This window comes from Vombatus ursinus, unplaced genomic scaffold, assembly GCF_900497805.2.
Source record: "Vombatus ursinus unplaced genomic scaffold, bare-nosed wombat genome assembly UNPS02014768.1, whole genome shotgun sequence".
Lineage (NCBI taxonomy): Eukaryota > Metazoa > Chordata > Mammalia > Diprotodontia > Vombatidae > Vombatus > Vombatus ursinus.
The window spans coordinates 19383771-19400317 of NW_020954546.1; the positions used below are offsets into that span (position 1 = coordinate 19383771).

General features: G+C 46.9%; 1 protein-coding gene across 1 annotated transcript in view; it reads left to right on the forward strand.

Annotated features, from left to right (window-relative positions):
- The first annotated feature begins 1118 nt into the window (after positions 1 to 1118).
- Positions 1119 to 16547, forward strand: part of VKORC1L1 (vitamin K epoxide reductase complex subunit 1 like 1) — a 47598-nt gene continuing 32169 nt past the window's right edge. The window contains exon 1 of the mRNA XM_027861904.1: positions 1119 to 1309. Within this exon, the coding sequence (XP_027717705.1) occupies positions 1119 to 1309 (191 nt within the window). The remainder of the gene's footprint in view (positions 1310 to 16547) is intronic.

Here is a 16547-nt window from a genome sequence, read left to right on the forward strand (position 1 = left end):
AGACTTGAAGGGAGCCAGGGAAGTCAGGGAGGAGAATGTTTTCCTGGGACAGCCAGTGCAAGGGCTCGAAGAGGAGACCGGCCACAAGACCAGGGTCATCGGATTCCGGGGAGTGTGTAAGGTGAGCGGGATTAAGTGACTTCCCGGAGGTCAAACAGCTAGTGAGTAGCCTGAGGTAGGTCTGAATTCAGGGTATCGAGGCTGGCTCTTTAGCCCCTCGGGGTGCAGGTATCTAAGGAACAGTGACTCAACCAGGGCTGAACAGCTGTTTTCAGCCCCAGGACAGACCTCATCCCCGGGAGGCTGCCGGGCTGGGGGCTCTGTACCCTGGACTCTGGAGACTGGGATGCTCTGGAGGGGGAGGGGGAGGGGGGTGAGGGGATGCTCTGGAGGGGGAGGACGTGGAGTGGGGGAGTGGTTGAGAGGGAGTGGCTCTCCCTTCTGGGCCAGGAGGGTGCACCTGCGGCCCCGGGGATCCCTCCCTCATTTCTGGGAAAGCACAAGGACTCTGGTGGGCGGGCGGCGAGCCCACGAGCGCCTGAGAACTGTCGCCTTCTGCGGGTACTGGGTCCCGCCGCCGTGGCACCGGCTCGGCCGGCATCCCCGGGGCGCGGCGCCGTCCCTCCCTCCCTCCCGGCGCGCCCCGCCCCTTCTGCGCGCGCCCCCGAGCCCCAGCCCCTCCCAGGGGCGCTCCAACTCGCTCTCTCGCTCCCAGGCGGAGCCGCGCGCAGCCGGACGGGGGCGGGGGCGGGGGCGGGGCGCGCGCTCCCGCCTCCTTCCCCACCCCGCCCAGAATGCCCGCTCCCTCCTCCCCTCCCCCGGCCGGCCCGGCCCGTCCGCGCGCCGTCAGGGGGCGGGGCCCGGCGGCGGCGGCTGAGCCAATGGGGCGCGGCGGCGTGCGGCGGCGGCGACGGTGGCGGCGGCGGCGGCAACGGCGGCCGCGGGGGAGGCGGTAGAGGCGGCGGCAGCCGAGGAGGCGGCAGCGGCTGGGGCTGGGCGGGGGCAGGCGCTGGGGTCAGCCTGAGGCTGGGTAGGGCCCCGGCGGGCGGCGGCGGTGGCTGAGACGGCGGGCAGCGGCGGCTGAGGCGGCGGCGGCCGAGGAGGATCGGGCGCGGAAGATGGCGGCGCCCGTGCTGCGGGTGTCGGTGCCGCGCTGGGAGCGGGCGGCCCGGTGCGCCGTGTGCGCCGCCGGCATCCTGCTCTCCCTGTACGCCTACCACGTGGAGCGCGAGAAGGAGCGGGACCCCGAGGCGCGGGCCCTCTGCGACCTGGGGCCCTGGGTGCGCTGCTCCGCCGCCCTCTCCTCCAGGTAGGCGGCCACGGGCGGACGGGGCGGGCGAGGAGGCCCGGGCTGGGAGAGGGGGCGCCCGGGCGGGGCCGAGGCCGGGGCGGACAGGTGGCCCTGCCCCTCCGGCCCGGGGAGGTAAGTGGGGTCGGGGATGGCGGGGTGTGGGTGAGGCCGCGCATGAATCCTCCTCCCGCGAGCGTGACCTTGCTCCGCCGCGAGACTCTCGGTTGTCCCCCGGACGCTGCGGGTGTCTGGGCAGGAGGCAGCCCATTCCCCCGGCGGAGGACTGAGGGCCGCCCCGCGCGGGATGGCTCTCGGTGCAGCAGCGCGGGTCCCGTGCGGGACACTGGGGAATCCCAGGCGCCCGTGGGAGGGGCTTCTCTTCCTCGGGGCTTCTCCCCCCCCCCCCCCCGAGTTCGACTTTCGCTCGTGAACAAGTTCCTTTGATTTACTCGCGAGTCGCAAACTTGCGAGGGGCTCTGCATGTGGGTGGCCGGGCGTGAGCCGAGGCTGCGGTCGGTTACGTTTTAATTAGCATCTTCCGACCCGAGGTCCCACCTACGTGCGGCGCGGCAGACGTTGTCTGTGTCCCGGAGCCCCGCGGGCGCTGCTGGGGCTGGGGTTCGGCCGGGAGCTCTGGTCCTGAGGCTCCGAAGTTATCAACTTTCCCCCAGATCGCATCCTTTTGAGGACCACGCCAACCAATGTGTTATTCTTTTTGGAAATTGACTAAGATGCGCACTGTTTATGAAGTTAACAAAAAAAGTAAAACTGTTTTTGTACCCATTTTTCATCTTTAGTCTTACTAGGAATTGATCACAGAAAAAAAAAAAAATTACCGTATGTCAGAGGAGTAGTGTAATTCCAAGTGAAGGTATCTCTTTGTGAGAGAAAGAACGTGATATAGTGGCTTTGAGTTTGGGTTTGGTTGTCATTAGGCAACCTGTAGCCTCAGTTTCTTCATTTGTAAAATGAGGTTGACTCAATGACTTTTGAGAGGGCCCTTCTGCTCCAGATCTGTGAAACTTTGGAATATAGTTTTGTTATGACTGAAACTAAGGTTACAGAATAATTTAGATGTGTGGGGCAGATAGGGTTCTTAGGGTTAGATGATGAGGACCAGGAAATAGGTGAATGTGATTTCACTTGCCATAGAGATCATGGTAACTGATTTATGAAAGATCATGTACCGTAAGTCTGTTCCCCAGTGACTTGATATACCATTTTAATTTACTTTTTTGAAGTAGTTTGGAGAATTTAGAAGCTTGAACCTAGTTTTATTTATCCTCTAGAAGTGAATGTGGCTAAGAGTTTTCATTTTGCTAAGGTAGAACTACCCTTAAAAACACAGGCAAATGTTTCTTTTCTCCTTGTAGTTGCATTTTTTGTTTTGATTCAGGTGTTGTCATCCAGCGTGTATTCACAATATCACCAGGAAGTATTAACAATATCACTAATACAGAAAAGTTTGAGTTCTTACTAGACGAATAGAATTGGAGAATAAGGGTGAGGAAGGGTAAGATTTAATGAGTTCTTTTCCCTTCTTTACTCACATGACTTGGAGTTGCTTAACCTCCCCATCTCAGTTTCTTAATCTGTAGGTATGCTGTCAGATAAGGATGACATAGGGATTAGAAACACTCCTAAGATTTTTTTAAACAACAAAATAGGTACTCTAGAAAAGCCAGGTTTCCTTTTCCTTCTGCATGTTGATGCTGCAGACTCCTTTTTTAGAGGGCATAGAATGAATCACAGAGTCTTCATTTGTTTAAGTTTTTCTCCTTTAAGATGACACGGTGCAGGTACTGAATTTAAATTGTTCATGGGTTGTTCAGTTGCTGCCCTATGGCCATTTATAAGAATATAGCTGAAGGCCATCTTAAGCACTTTCAGCGGTGTGACATGAGACAAAAATTCGACCTCTTCATTGGTGATACCTAAATCACTTTATATCAAAACAGTACCAAGTGGTCTGCCTCTTGAGAGAATACAGCTAGGACAGACAGGACACTTTTGCAGTGCCTCAAGACAGTCTTGGAAATAGTTTTCATAATAGTTAGATTCATAGAGAGTTTCTCTGGATTGCAAAAGTTGTGTTGGCTTAGTCATCCCCTCCATATCTTGCCCAAAGTAATAGGAAGAGAAAGTGAGATCTGTTAAATTCCTTTTGGGCTTGGTGCCAGATTCCTTGGGGATCATGGTTAGAAAAGACTTCAAATCATCTAGCCAGTTCCCTCATATGAGGAAACTGAGGCCTAAGGAGGTGAATAATAATAGTAATGACACTTTATTTAACAGCTTGACGTAACATTTACGGTTTTACCAAGCTGAATTGCCCAGGGCCTCCCTTTGACTTGGTGATAGTCAGGACCAGAGCTAACCAAACTGGACTAAAATATATGTAAGCCCATTTCCCTGTGGAGCCTTTTCTAGTTAAGTGCCTGCTGGTCCCTGAGAATAAAAGGATGAAAATGGAACAGTGCTTGTCCTCAAGGAACTTCTGTTTAATGATGGGGAGGGAGCAACTCAAATAAATGAAGTACAGAGTAATTTGGGAGAGTGGAACGTGGGGAGAGGCAGGAACAGCTTGGAGCATCAGGAAAGGCCTCTTGTGGTCGACGAAGGTTGAGCAGGGCCCGGAAGGAAGCTGGGATCATGGCTGGTCTCTGTGTCTGCTTCCATGGGACCAAGAAGCAAGTGTGGTGGAGTGGAAGGAAGAGGCCACCGGGGAGGCCAGACCTTGGGGCTTCAAGCATCCCCTCTGCTACCTGCCATGGGCAGCTGCAGCTAAGACTGACTTAGAGCTTTGCTGCTCTGCAGTAAGGGACGGTGATTATGACATCAGCAAAGTCACAGAGCCAGATTTTTTAAAAAAGTTCATGCCAGGGAAGTCCAGTTTGGAACAAGGATTTCCTTTTATTTACGCAGCAAGGTGTCATATAATGACAGTCTGGTCAATGGACCCTTTCTCAGGATAATGTTTATTGGAGAGAATACTAAAAAAATCCAATAGAGGTTAGTCAGAATTAAAGCGGAATTTCCCCCTCATCTGAGTTTACAGACCCCCTGACATCTATCCATGGAGCCCAGTTTAAGGATCTTTGACCTAAAGTCAGGAAGATTCAAGTTTCCAATCCTACCTCAAATATTAGGAGTGTGACCCTGGGTGCAAACCTCTGTGTGCTTCAGTTTCCTCATCTGTAAATTGAGGGAGTTGGCCTGGGAGTTCCTTCCAACTCTAAACCTGTAATCCTGTGGTGATATGAATGCTTGTTCTAGTGTTTATCTTTGAAAAAATTAATTAGAAATCTACAGTGTATACATATGCATATAAACATGTATATGTATAAGTAAAATATACTTGTATATGTCATTTATGTAACTCTCGTTTCTTGATATGGAAACTAAAGGGAAAACAGAAGAATTGTACAATTTTTGTGTTAGGAAATTGAAATGAAAAGGAAACTGAGGTCATAGATAGCGACCTGGAGGTGGAAAGAACTCTGAGACTTTGGCTTAATCTTCCCATTTTACAGATGAGGAAAATGGGGCTTGGAGAGATGGGGTGAATTGCCCCAGGTAACCCAGGAGGGAAATGGAAAGGGAGGGAATTGGAAGACCTGTCCTCTAAGCTAGTGCACTTTTCCCTGTACAGAATCATAGCAGCTCTATTATCTTAATACTGTTCAGTTTCCAAGGCCTAATGTGTCACACTGACTCATGGATATAATGAAGAAATTCTCTGAATAAATATTTTCTTTCTTGGGTTTGTTGCATTTCAAAATTTGTCTTTTAGGAATCTTTTCCTTTCCATTCAATTGTCATTTAAAAATATCAATCTAACAGCCTAACCATTGAAAGTAGAAGTCACATTCTATAGTTGATCATTTCTCCATAAAGAATATTATAGCAATCCTGTTGCTTTCAAATTTTATTATAAGTAATAATCATAATCTTTGCAAATACAGATATTTGACGCCTGTCTGTTTTCTTGCCTTATCTGGGACTTTCTGAGTTAGTCAATTTTGTTCAGTTTAATAAAAAAAAATGAAGTATTTTATTTTACCCTTATAATAGCCCTGTGAGGCAGGTAGGACAAATACCTTTTAACAGATGGGAAGACGGTGGCCGGTTACTGCAAGTTGTTAGCAGTTCTAGAACTAGAATCCAGGTCTCCTGAATCTTCAACTCAAGATTCTAAGGATTGCTAGTTGAAAATAAGCCAACACTGTTTTATCTAGAATTAAGTAATTGCCACCCTGGGTTTTTAGAGCAGGGCTTCTTAAACTTTTCCCACTCTGACTCCTTCAGCGCTTCTTAAACTGTGGGTCATGACCCCATATGGGGTTGCAGCCCATGCTGCTGGAGGAGTTACCTCTTACAGAGAGAGATCCTGTACTGGGGCTAGGCTATTGTGTCATTGATCTGGGCCACGTGATGCTTGATAGACAGTAATGGTTCAGAACACCCTCATTGTTCATGGATTCTTGGAGTCAGTTATTGTTTGGGTACTCAACCCACAGGAATCCCTAGTTATCATGACATTACAGTATCAAGTGATACCTTTAATTTTGGGATCTAAATGAGAAGTCACTGCTCATTCATTAGTAGCAGGACTTCTTCATTCAGTAAGTCTTAAATGTCCACGGGCTGTGCAGGGTCCAGTGAACTTCCTTAGATATGTAGTGGACCAGGTTTGAAAACCCTGGAAGATCTTTGGATCTTAAGACCTAGGCCAGGATCTTGCTGATGACTTCTTTCCCAGGAGGGGTAGTACATGAATTTCTTGCGTTCTAAAGAGGAGAAGGAAGCTGAGGCCTAGAATTGAATGACCTGCCCATTTCTCACACTTTTATTAAAGATCATAAACTGGAGGACTCAAGTAGAAATGGGGAACACTAATCCATACATAAGGATCCCTCTGCTGCATATTGACTTAGTTTTAAAATGTAACGTGGCCTATGGTTTGTTGTATTTTTGTTTATTTTGTTAAATTTTTCCCAGTTAAATTTTCACGTGTTCAGCCTCTGCTTGGGTTGCCCATTGTAGCTGTGTGTTGGACACCTCTAGACTAGAGAACCTAAGTGTATAAATAGGCCATGGAGAGTGGAAAAAGCATTGGATTAGGACATGTTGTTTACCCTCCTCTGGGCCTGTTTCCTTATCTTTAAAATGCAGGTCATTTGCACCCTCATCTTGCAAATTAAAATACTGAAACTTCGCTAGTACCTATCCAGTTGGGCCAGATGATAACAGATGGAAATAATGCTGGAGGGCTGTTGGAATATAGTTGGCACACAAATACACCATTGGTGGGGCTGTGAATTGGCCTAGCCATTCTGGAAAACAGTTTGAAATTATGAGAGAAAAGTCATGGCTTTTCATGTGCTGTGGCTTATCATCCGTCCCGCCATTGGGTATATACTCCAAGGAATTCAAAGACAGAAAAGTCTTATAGATATCAGAATATTCACAGCAGAACTTAGTAGCAAAAAACTGAAGTGTCCATCGGTTTGGGGAAGGGGGAGTGAAGAAACACTGAACACATTGGTACTTGAAATGGTTTGAAATATTGTTGTGTCTCAAGAAATGAGGATTTAGAGAAACTTGAGCTGATTCTGAAGCGATGCAGAGTGACTGCAGCAGAACCAGGAGAGAAGTAGGCCTAATGACAAGAGTAATGCTACTGAAAAGAACATTTAGAGAAAGGACAAAGGATGAAACAAGTCTCTGCTCCTCAGGGTGTAGAGAAGAGGGGGATGGCAGGTATGCTCTGACAAATGTGGTTGTGGTGAGGGTTGGTTGTACTGAAATTGTTTTCCTTTGTTAAAAGGAGGTTTGTTTTTTTTTTTGAGAAGAACCTGTATCTGGAAATGACTTCTTTTCTGTTTTAAACAAAAGGCATCATTAAACCTTAAAAGCTTAAGGGGAGATTGGATAGAAGACTTCCAGTTTCCTTTCCAACTCCTCAGTCCTACAGTCCGTTAAATTCTGTGTTCTCCATACCACTTCTGCTATTAAACTGGATGTCCAGCTGTTCCTGGAACTCAGCAGGCTGTTGTCCCCACTGCATGCTTGGACACAAGTGTTGTCTCGGTTTGGAATGTACAGCCTCAGCCGCTTTCCCCTTCATGATCCTCTGCTCAGATGCCACCACTTCCTCCTGTAAAGCCTTCCGGGAGAAAAGTAATGTCTGTCTCTCCTCTGCTTTTGGGAGAGGGCCTGTCTGCATCTCACCTTTGATCCATCACCTAATTGCCTTGTATTAATGCTTACCTGTGTGTTTATTTGTTCAGGTGAACCAAGAGCTCTTGAAGACCATGCCTGACATTCATTCCTGCTCACTTCTGCCTTGTACAGTTCCTTGCTTCCTTGAAGTCTCATCTCCAGTGCCATCTCTTACATTGCACTTAGGCTAATATCGCAGTTGGCTAGTGCCTTACCAGAAGGCACTCATTTATTTTTAAAAAATAAAATGCTTTAAACCCAAATCACTCTGGCTCTCATTGGTTGGCCAGCAATAGATCGGTCCCAATCTAAGCCTCACTTGGTCATTGTTGCCATTGGGCCTAGATGGTTCCATAGGAGAGAGTGAGGCTGGTGATTTCCTTCCTTCCCTCCCTCCTCTCCCTCTGATCACATGGGGTGTCATACCCTTACCTGTGGGTGCTCTGATATAAATTTTGATTGCTGGCTAGATTTTTTTATGAGCCATGCCTTAAACCCAGATCACTTTGGCTCTCATTGATTGGCCAACAGTAGGTCCCAGCCCAAGCCTTACTTGGTCATTGTTTGGATTCTGATGGCTCTGAGTAAGTGTAAATAGCAGTTTTTTCTGTTATGGCCAGAAACACTGAAGGTCTTCCCTCCTAGATTTTTTTTTTTCTTGACTAGCCTTAATCACTGAATGGGCATTGCTTCATTCAAGCTGAGACCTAGGAAAGACCTTAGCTTAAAAAGGTCAAGGTGTCCCACTGCATCAGGGCCATCTCCAGTCATCCTAATCTATATCTTGCTACTGGACCCAGATGGCTCTGGAGGAGAAAGTGAGGCTGGTGACTTGCACAGCCCTCCCTCACTTAAATTCAATCCACATCTCCTTTGTGACATCATTAGTCCTCTTCCAGAAGGAAACATAGACAGCAGCAAACATACACGTCACACACATATGCATACACACACGTGAATATGTATTTATAGTATCTACTTATCAGTGTTCCTGTTGATTCCCCCTTCCTCCCCTCCCCCTGGAAAAAAAAGCTTTGAGAAAGAGGACTTCTTGGTTTTTGTCTTTGTATTTCCAGTATCCAGCACAGTTCTTGATTTGAACTCAGGTCCTTCTGACTCCAGGGCCAGTGCTCCATCACTGTACCACCTAGCTTCCCCTTGGAGAGATACTCTTAAAAGGAGACAGAAAATTATTCTAATACATCTTTCATCCAATACTGAGTGCATACCATATTGCTATGCATTAATTATATAGCTAAGGGAGCACTACAGTACTTTCATTTCATCTCTAGGTTTGTGGTATGTGGAGGTGGTGTGTGCTCAGGAGGTATCTAATCACAATTGTTTCTTTTGGGGGCATTGCCTCTATCTCTTGTTTGAAGCCATATGCTTCTGCTATTTTACTGATTATTCAAAGAAATGAAATCTGCCTGCATTACCTTTGACAAGGTAGCATCACCCTTATCCGTTACATTGACCTTGAGTTTTGTTGAAGGGGAAAGGTTCATTTTCACTCACCTGGAGCACTCTGTTCCTGTCTTCCCATATTTTGATGTATTTATTTTTGTAAGTAGAGTAATTCCTTGTATCTCGGTGCTGCAGTTTACCAGGCCATTCCGAGTCACTGTTTGCAATTCGCAGTTGTTGGACACAGGAAATCTTTGACTTTTGAGAATGGATTTGATTTTTGGAAGTGGCCAAACATTTGAAACTAAAATGGAAGAAAGTGTTATTAAGGTTGGATAATGCAATTTGGGGACAGAAGCAAGGTATGGTTATAACATGAAACTGACTTTCTTGTGTGGCTTAAACTAACTTTGAATGCCATTACAAAAAGGGAGATCAAAAAATATTTTGAGCATCATTTAAATAAATCTACTTTTCAAGTGTTGACTGCTCAGAAGGGTAGAAATCCCTTTGGTTCTTTAAGTTCACAAAATCCTAGCAATTATTGTGCAAAGAGCAATCTAGCAACTACTTGCTTATCCCATCAGTAAGCCTTGTACGTGTCAGGCACAGTGCTAGGCACTTGGGATGCACAGACAATTGGAACAGTGCCTGCTTTCAAGGAACTTCCATTCTGTGAGGGACCCTGCTTTTATATATGTGTATATATTTTCATATGCACAATGTACATATGAACAAGAAGAATAAATACAGAAAATTAGGTGGGAAGGGAAGGGAGAGCATGAGCAGTTGGGAGCATCAGAAAAGGCATTGTGTAGAAGGTAGAGCTTATTGCTTCTTGAAGGATGTGGTGGGGGCACATGCCAGGCATGGGAGACTGATGCGGAGGAACAGGAGGAGGAGCACCTGCCACTTTAGCAGGACCACATAGTGGGGAGAGGGGGGACTCATGTTTCATGAGACTGGAAAGATATGCTGGGGCCAGAGTTTAAAGAGCTTTTTTAAAAGCCAAGCAGGAGTATGTGTGCTATCTTAGAGGCAGTGGGAAGCCAGTGGAGTTGAGGAGAGGGAGTCATGTGGTCAGAGCTGGGCTGAAGGAAAATTACTTTGTCATTTGTGTAGAAGATTGATTGGAGCAGGGAGAAGCTTGAGCTAGATTAATTTGGAGGCCATTTCAGTAGTCTGGGCAAGAGGAAATGGCAACCCAAACTAAAGGAATGACTGAGTAGAGAGAAGAGCTTGGATGTGGGAGATGTGGTTTTATTGTCCAACTCTTGGTGACCCCATTTAAGGTTTTCTTGGCAAAGATACTGGAGGAGCAGTGAGGTGGTGCAGTGGATAGAGCACCGGCCCTGGAGTCAGGAGGACCTGAGTTCAAATTCGGCCTCAGGCACACGACACTCACTAGCTGTGTGACTCTGGGCAAGTTACTTAACCCAAATTGCCTCATCCAAAAAACCCCCAAAAAACAGCAAAAACACTGGAGTGGTTTGCCATTTCCTTCTGCAGCTTTCTCCACTGTGCCACCTAGCTGCCTGATATGGTGGTGGAAATGGAAAAAAATTGGCTATTGGTTGGCTTTATGGGGTGAGGGAGAGTGAGGAATGGAGGATAATGCCAGGGTTACAAACTTGGAAGTCTGGAAGAATGCTTGTTTCTTCAACACAAAGAGGACAGTTTAGAAGAGGGGTAGGTTTGGGGAGAAAGATGATGACTTGTGTTTTGGACAATCTGAGTTTGAGATGTTGGAGGGATGTTTTCCACTTTGAAATGTCAATACGTGATGGGAGATTCAGAGCTGACAGTCAGGGGAGAAGGGAGGGTGGGAGTCGTCTTTGAAGAGTTGGTAATTAAACCAACTCTTGGTTGATAAGGTTGTGAGGGTCTCTGTCCTGAGAGAGTGTGTATAGAGAGAAGTGATAAAGGCCCAAAATAGGGCTTTGTAGTCGGGAAGGATACTGAGAAAGAATGGTCAGACAGGATGAGACCCAGGAGAACTCAGAGAGGAGAGAGTATCTGGAGATGGGGGCTGGCTGGTCAGTAGTACCAGATGCAGCCGAGAGTTAAAGAATGGTGGGGGCTGAGACAAGACCATCATATTGAGCAATGAAGAAGTCACTGGTAATTGGAGAGAGTAGTCTCAGTAGAGTGATGGAGGGATGAGGAAATGAAGGGGGTGCTGCAAGTGTAAACAGCCCTTTCTAGAAGGGGAGAGATAGAATGAGAACTTGATGGGATCATAGTGTCTAGTGAAGGTGTTTTTTTAAGAGAGGAGGCAACTTGGACATGTTTGAAGGTGATAGGAAAGGCATGAGTACATAGGAAGAAATTGAAGACCAAAGAAAGAGTGGAGTATCGAGAGAGCAATCTGCTGGGAAGGAAGGGAGGGGAAGAGACCATGGGCACATAGGCAGCATTTGGCCTGACAAGAAGGGCCACCTCAGGAGAAACTCATAGGGGATGCAGGGAGAAGAGGGAGCTCACAGTAAATGGCCTACTTTTCCCTCGGTAAAGTTAAGAATCCAGGTCCTCAGCAGAGAAGGTCTGGGGGAGAGGGGCATAGGAGGCCCGAGAGGGTTTGAATAGCTGCTGGGAGGGAGATTTAGTCAATTAGAGAGGAATGAAGGGATTGCCTTCTTGCCATCGGGGTGGGTGTACTTGCTCTGGGTGCCATTTGGCAGCATGTTGCGTAGGCCAGCGGTGTAAGTAATCCAGGCCTGGGGACAAGGGGACAGGAGGGACTCATGGCTAGAGTCCAGTTGTGGTGTTGACTTGGTAACGGTTGGGTCAAGATTGGGAAGGGAGCAAAGTGAATTTGAAGTACTAAAGGGGTGGGAGAATTGTAGGTCTTGGTGAGGGTGAGGAATAGTCTTAGGAGAGGTAAGGCCTAGTGGGGAGAGGGTGGGCAGGCAGAGCAATAGCAGAGCACTTGTTGGCAGTGGGAAGATCTATCTTTGACCATCCCAGCCTTCAGTTAAGGGATAGTGGGAGGGCTGGCCCTGAGCTCCGAGGAAGACAGTGTTGGAGTGAGCTGCAAGCTGAATGGCTGCTGAATTCCTGGAGAAAGATGGGAGGATGACCTGGCAGCTAGGATGGGAGGGGATAATTTTAATGCATTTCATAAATCCTGTGTCAGCTGTGCTACATGACTATGTCCTGTTTGTTAAAACATCAGTCACATGCAAGTTTACTTAGCATGACACAGTATCTGCCATTGGCTATCAAAATCTTGACTGGGGTTTTGGTGGCGATATAGTATATTTTAGGTTGAAGTTATCTGGATACTTTGAACTCATAGCTTTTTTTTTTTCTTTTAAGTTAAAGCTACTAAAAACCATTTTCTCCCTTTAAAGTGAATGGGGATACAAAAGCCTTTTTGGCTGCATACCTAGCCAGATGTTTATAGGTTACTTTCATTTCTTTTCTGGGACAATTCTGTGATATTTGTTTAGTAAGTTTGAGTCTAAATTAAGAGCATTTCATGATAATTCTACTGTTCATAAGCTTCCTCCAGCAGTGGTTGTGTGAATGGTACTGTAGTACAGTATTTTTAACCTTGAAAACTGACAGCATTAGTGACTAATGCATATTAAGAGAAACCAGTAGTTGATATAAATGCTTTTTAAAGTAGGAGCATCTTAATTCTCTTTTGACTCAGAAGAAGACCCCATTATGTAGAGGTTTTTAAAGTTACTCCACTTATCAGTCCCAGAACGTTACTGGAGGCTAATGTGCTTTGGATAAAGGGAGCGTAGCTTTGAACTTTTATTCAGGGCCTTCTCTTTCTATGACTCAGCCTCCTAAACAGGCTTTTGGAGGGAAGGTTAGGATTTGTTTATCTGCTTTTGCTTATGATATTGATGATTGTAAATACCACGGAAAGCTTTGACCGAATAAATCAACAAATGAACGCTTGCTCAGTGCTTCCTGTGTGCTCGCTCCGTGTTCTTGAGGAGCTCACTCTTCCCTGGAGGAGGGGATACAACATAGTCACAAATGAATAAATGCAAGATTTAGGGAGAGATTTTGAGGACTCCCTAACAACCCAACAACCGAGGGAAGCAGAAAGGCTGCCTCCTGAGCTGAGCATTGAATGAGGCTAGGGGCTTCCAGGTGGAGGAGGAAAAGCAGGAGGGACAGTCCGTGCAGAGGCACCAGGGGGAGGAGATGGAGAGAACCCCAGCCCAGAGGCCAGTTTCACTGCATTCAGATTTGGGATCTAAAAACAGATGTAGTTCTTATTCTTTAGGAATTTATGGTACAGTTAGCCCTTCCATGTCTCCACTTTCCCCATCGTGGTTTCGATATATTGCAGGTCGGTATCAGAAATCAAATGGGAATTTTTTGGGAGTTTTACAGAAGCCTCAGATGACATGCAAAGGCCAGCAGATGACACAGAGCCTATGACCAAATACTTAACCCAAATTTTACAGTAAGGTACCGTAAATACCCCATTAAAGAAAAAATTCTCTTCTGATACAAACGACAAGCTAAAAAATTTACGCAGATTTTCTCTATTGCAGAGGGTACCCCTGCAATGTGGAAGGGATAACTGCGTAAATCATTTCGTCCCCCTCCGTGGCTCAGTCCTATCCGTTCTGCCTCCGTGATATGCTTTGTCTCTTTCTCTCCCTTTCCATTGTACCCGCTCTAATTATTTTTCCCTGCCCCAGACTCACTGGTCTTTTGTACTCCTCTAATCTTGCTGTTTCTGCCTCCCCGAGTGTCTCCAATTCAGTCCCTTTTCTCTAGTCACATGGCCAGCACCCTATTTCACACCCTCATCACTTGGTATTTGGACTGTTCAGTAGCCTCCTCCTTGGTCTCCCTTCTTCCAGTCTCTCCCTTCTCAGGTTCGTCTTCCACACAGCTGCTAAGGGTCTGATGGTGTCACTGTCCTGTTCTATAAATTCCTGTAGCTCTCTACTGCCTCTGGGAGAAAACCTACAGTCAGCTCTTTGGTGTTTCCAGCCCTTCACAACAGGCCTAACTTATCTGTCCTGGGCCATTACACGCTATTCCTTTCCTCCCTAGAATCCATCCATACTTGTTCCTCACATGTGATGTTTTACTTCACCATCTCCTTAGCTTTGCCTTCATTATTGTCTGTGCCTTGAACGTGCTTCTTCCTCACCTCTACTTCTCATAATACCTTTGTTTCCTTTAAGTTATATTGAGAAGTACATCCCTTTCATTTGAAAGATGAAGTGGAGAATCATAGAAGTTGTTGATTTTCTCCCCATTACATAGATCAAGGCTTGACATTTTTTCTTTGGCTCTAGGAGCTGGCTTCCAATTTTAGGGGGAGCCTGATACATTTTCTTTACCTCTTATAGAGTGAAAACCAAAATGGTGACGGATCACTGTATGTTGCAGTAGGCCATTGGTTTCCAGTCCTAGGTGGAGATCCAAATTGAGGTTCCTGAGGCTCTACAGAAGGATCTGCTCCTAGACTGGAACACGTGGCCAGGGGCCCTCTGGCGTCTTTATTCATTCTCTCTGTCCATCTCCCTTTTGGGAATTGAAATCTGAGCTGGAGTGGATGCCTCAGAATCTGAGAATCCTGTGCAGACCCTAGGCAGGTCTTTGTGCCCTTCTTTCCTCTGCCATAGGCACATTCAGTGGTCCTTTCCTAGGCTTTGAGTTTTACAGAATCACACGCAATCTCAGTATTGTTGGAAGAGAGAGCAGAACTTCTAGTTTAGTCCATGGTTAACCAAGAATCCTCTTGATAACATAGCTGTCAAGTTGACATCTGACGTCCCCTTCAAGACCTCCAATGGGGTGAGAGGGGAGACCCACTGCCTCCTCAGACTGGCCATTCATGCACTTTGGGGCAGTTCTAAATTGCTAGGAAGTTTTCCCAACCCTAGAGCCTAAAGCTGGGTCGGTTGTTTCTAATCTGCCCTCTGGACTTAAGCAACAGAACAACTCGATCATCTCCTCCTTCTCTCTTCTGCATGGATCCCACGCCCAGTTCCTTTAGCACTTCTTGTAATGACAAGAAGTCATTACACTGTCTTCCTGCTGTATGTCAAACAATCTATGTGGCCTTGGGGATAGAAGGACAAGGCAGCAGTTTACATCTACAGGGGTGGGAGGAGGAAACAACGTGTACATAGAAGATGAAATACAGACGATATCAAATCTCATTCCTTGTAGGTGGGATCAGGTTAGGCTTCCTGTAGGAGGTGGCACTGTAGAGGATGAGGGAGCCCATTCTGGGCATGGGGGACAATCTAGGCAAAGGTGGGGAGGCAGGAAGTAGCAAGCAAGGCCAGTGTGCCTAGAGTGTCACAGGTGTGAATAGCAGTAATGCACAGTGAATCTCGAGCCAGACTACGAAGGCCTTTGGAAGCCAAATAGAGGAGCCTGCATTTTTTGTCCTTAAGGCAAGGCAGAAGGGAGACCCTGAAGCTTCTTGAACAAGTCAGAGACATGGTCAGCCCCGTACTTCAGGACTGTCTCTTTGGTAACTGTGTGGCCTGGATGCAGGGAGACCAATTAAGAGGCTCTTGCAGTAATTCGGGTCAGAGGTGATAAGAACTTGAACTCAGTGGTGGCCTTATGTTTTAAATGGAGAGGAAAGGGTCCATGGGATGCTTACTGTGGAGGTGGAATTGATAAGATTTGGCAAGATGTTGACTGTGGAGAAGGAAGAACCAATGTTCTGAACCTGGGTCATGGGAAGAATGAAAGGAAGTCAGGAAGAAGGCAGGGTTTTGGGGAGATGGGAGATAAGATGCTTATAGCACGTGCAGTTGGAGATTGGCATTGGTAATATAGCAGGGTGCCTAGGTGGTTCAGTGGATAGAGAGCTGGGTCTGGAGTCGGGAAGACCTGAGTTCAAATCCAGCCTCAGACACTAACTAGCTGTGTGACCCTGGGCAAGTCACTTGACCCTGCTTGCCTCAGTTTCCTCATCTGTCAAAAGAGTTGGAGAAGGACATTTCAAACCACTCCAGTGTCTTTGCCAAGAAAACTCCAGATGGGGTCACAAAGAGTCAGCTGAACAATAACAACATGGTAATATAGGACATAGGCAGTGATGGAGATAAGCAGAGAGACTTAGGGCCACTGTAGCCTGTTAGTGTCCCTCCTAAATTCTGGTGTCCCAAGTTGAGTACACCACTGTAGATGTGGTCTGATGAGGGTATGTTGTCACCATCTGGGAGCTATCACTTTCCTCCCTTCTGGATTACTTCTCTCCTGTCACCTCAGAGAGACAGTGGGTCTTGGTGGAGAGCTGGCTTTGGAACCAGGAAGACCTAGGTTCAAGGTCCACTTCTGCCACCTGTTGGCTTTTTGACTTGAGCAAATGATTTGACCATTCGGTGCAGAGAAGCTGCCATTCTGCACTGAGATGACATTTCCTCACCCAGAAATTCCATGTGTCCGTGAAGGCATAAGCCCAAGCCCTGTCCCTGTGATGGTGTGAGGTTTGCAGCCTCACCTCCTCACCAGTTTTATTGATGGTTAAACAGAAGTGTGTATGAGAGGGACTTTTGCTTTTGTAGTTCCAACAGGTAAGACTGATTGGAAGGTGACAGATGCCATAGTGACCTGGCCCCTGGCCATTTGTCCCGCCCTCACACATAGTTTTTGGTCACCACCTTAGCTCAGT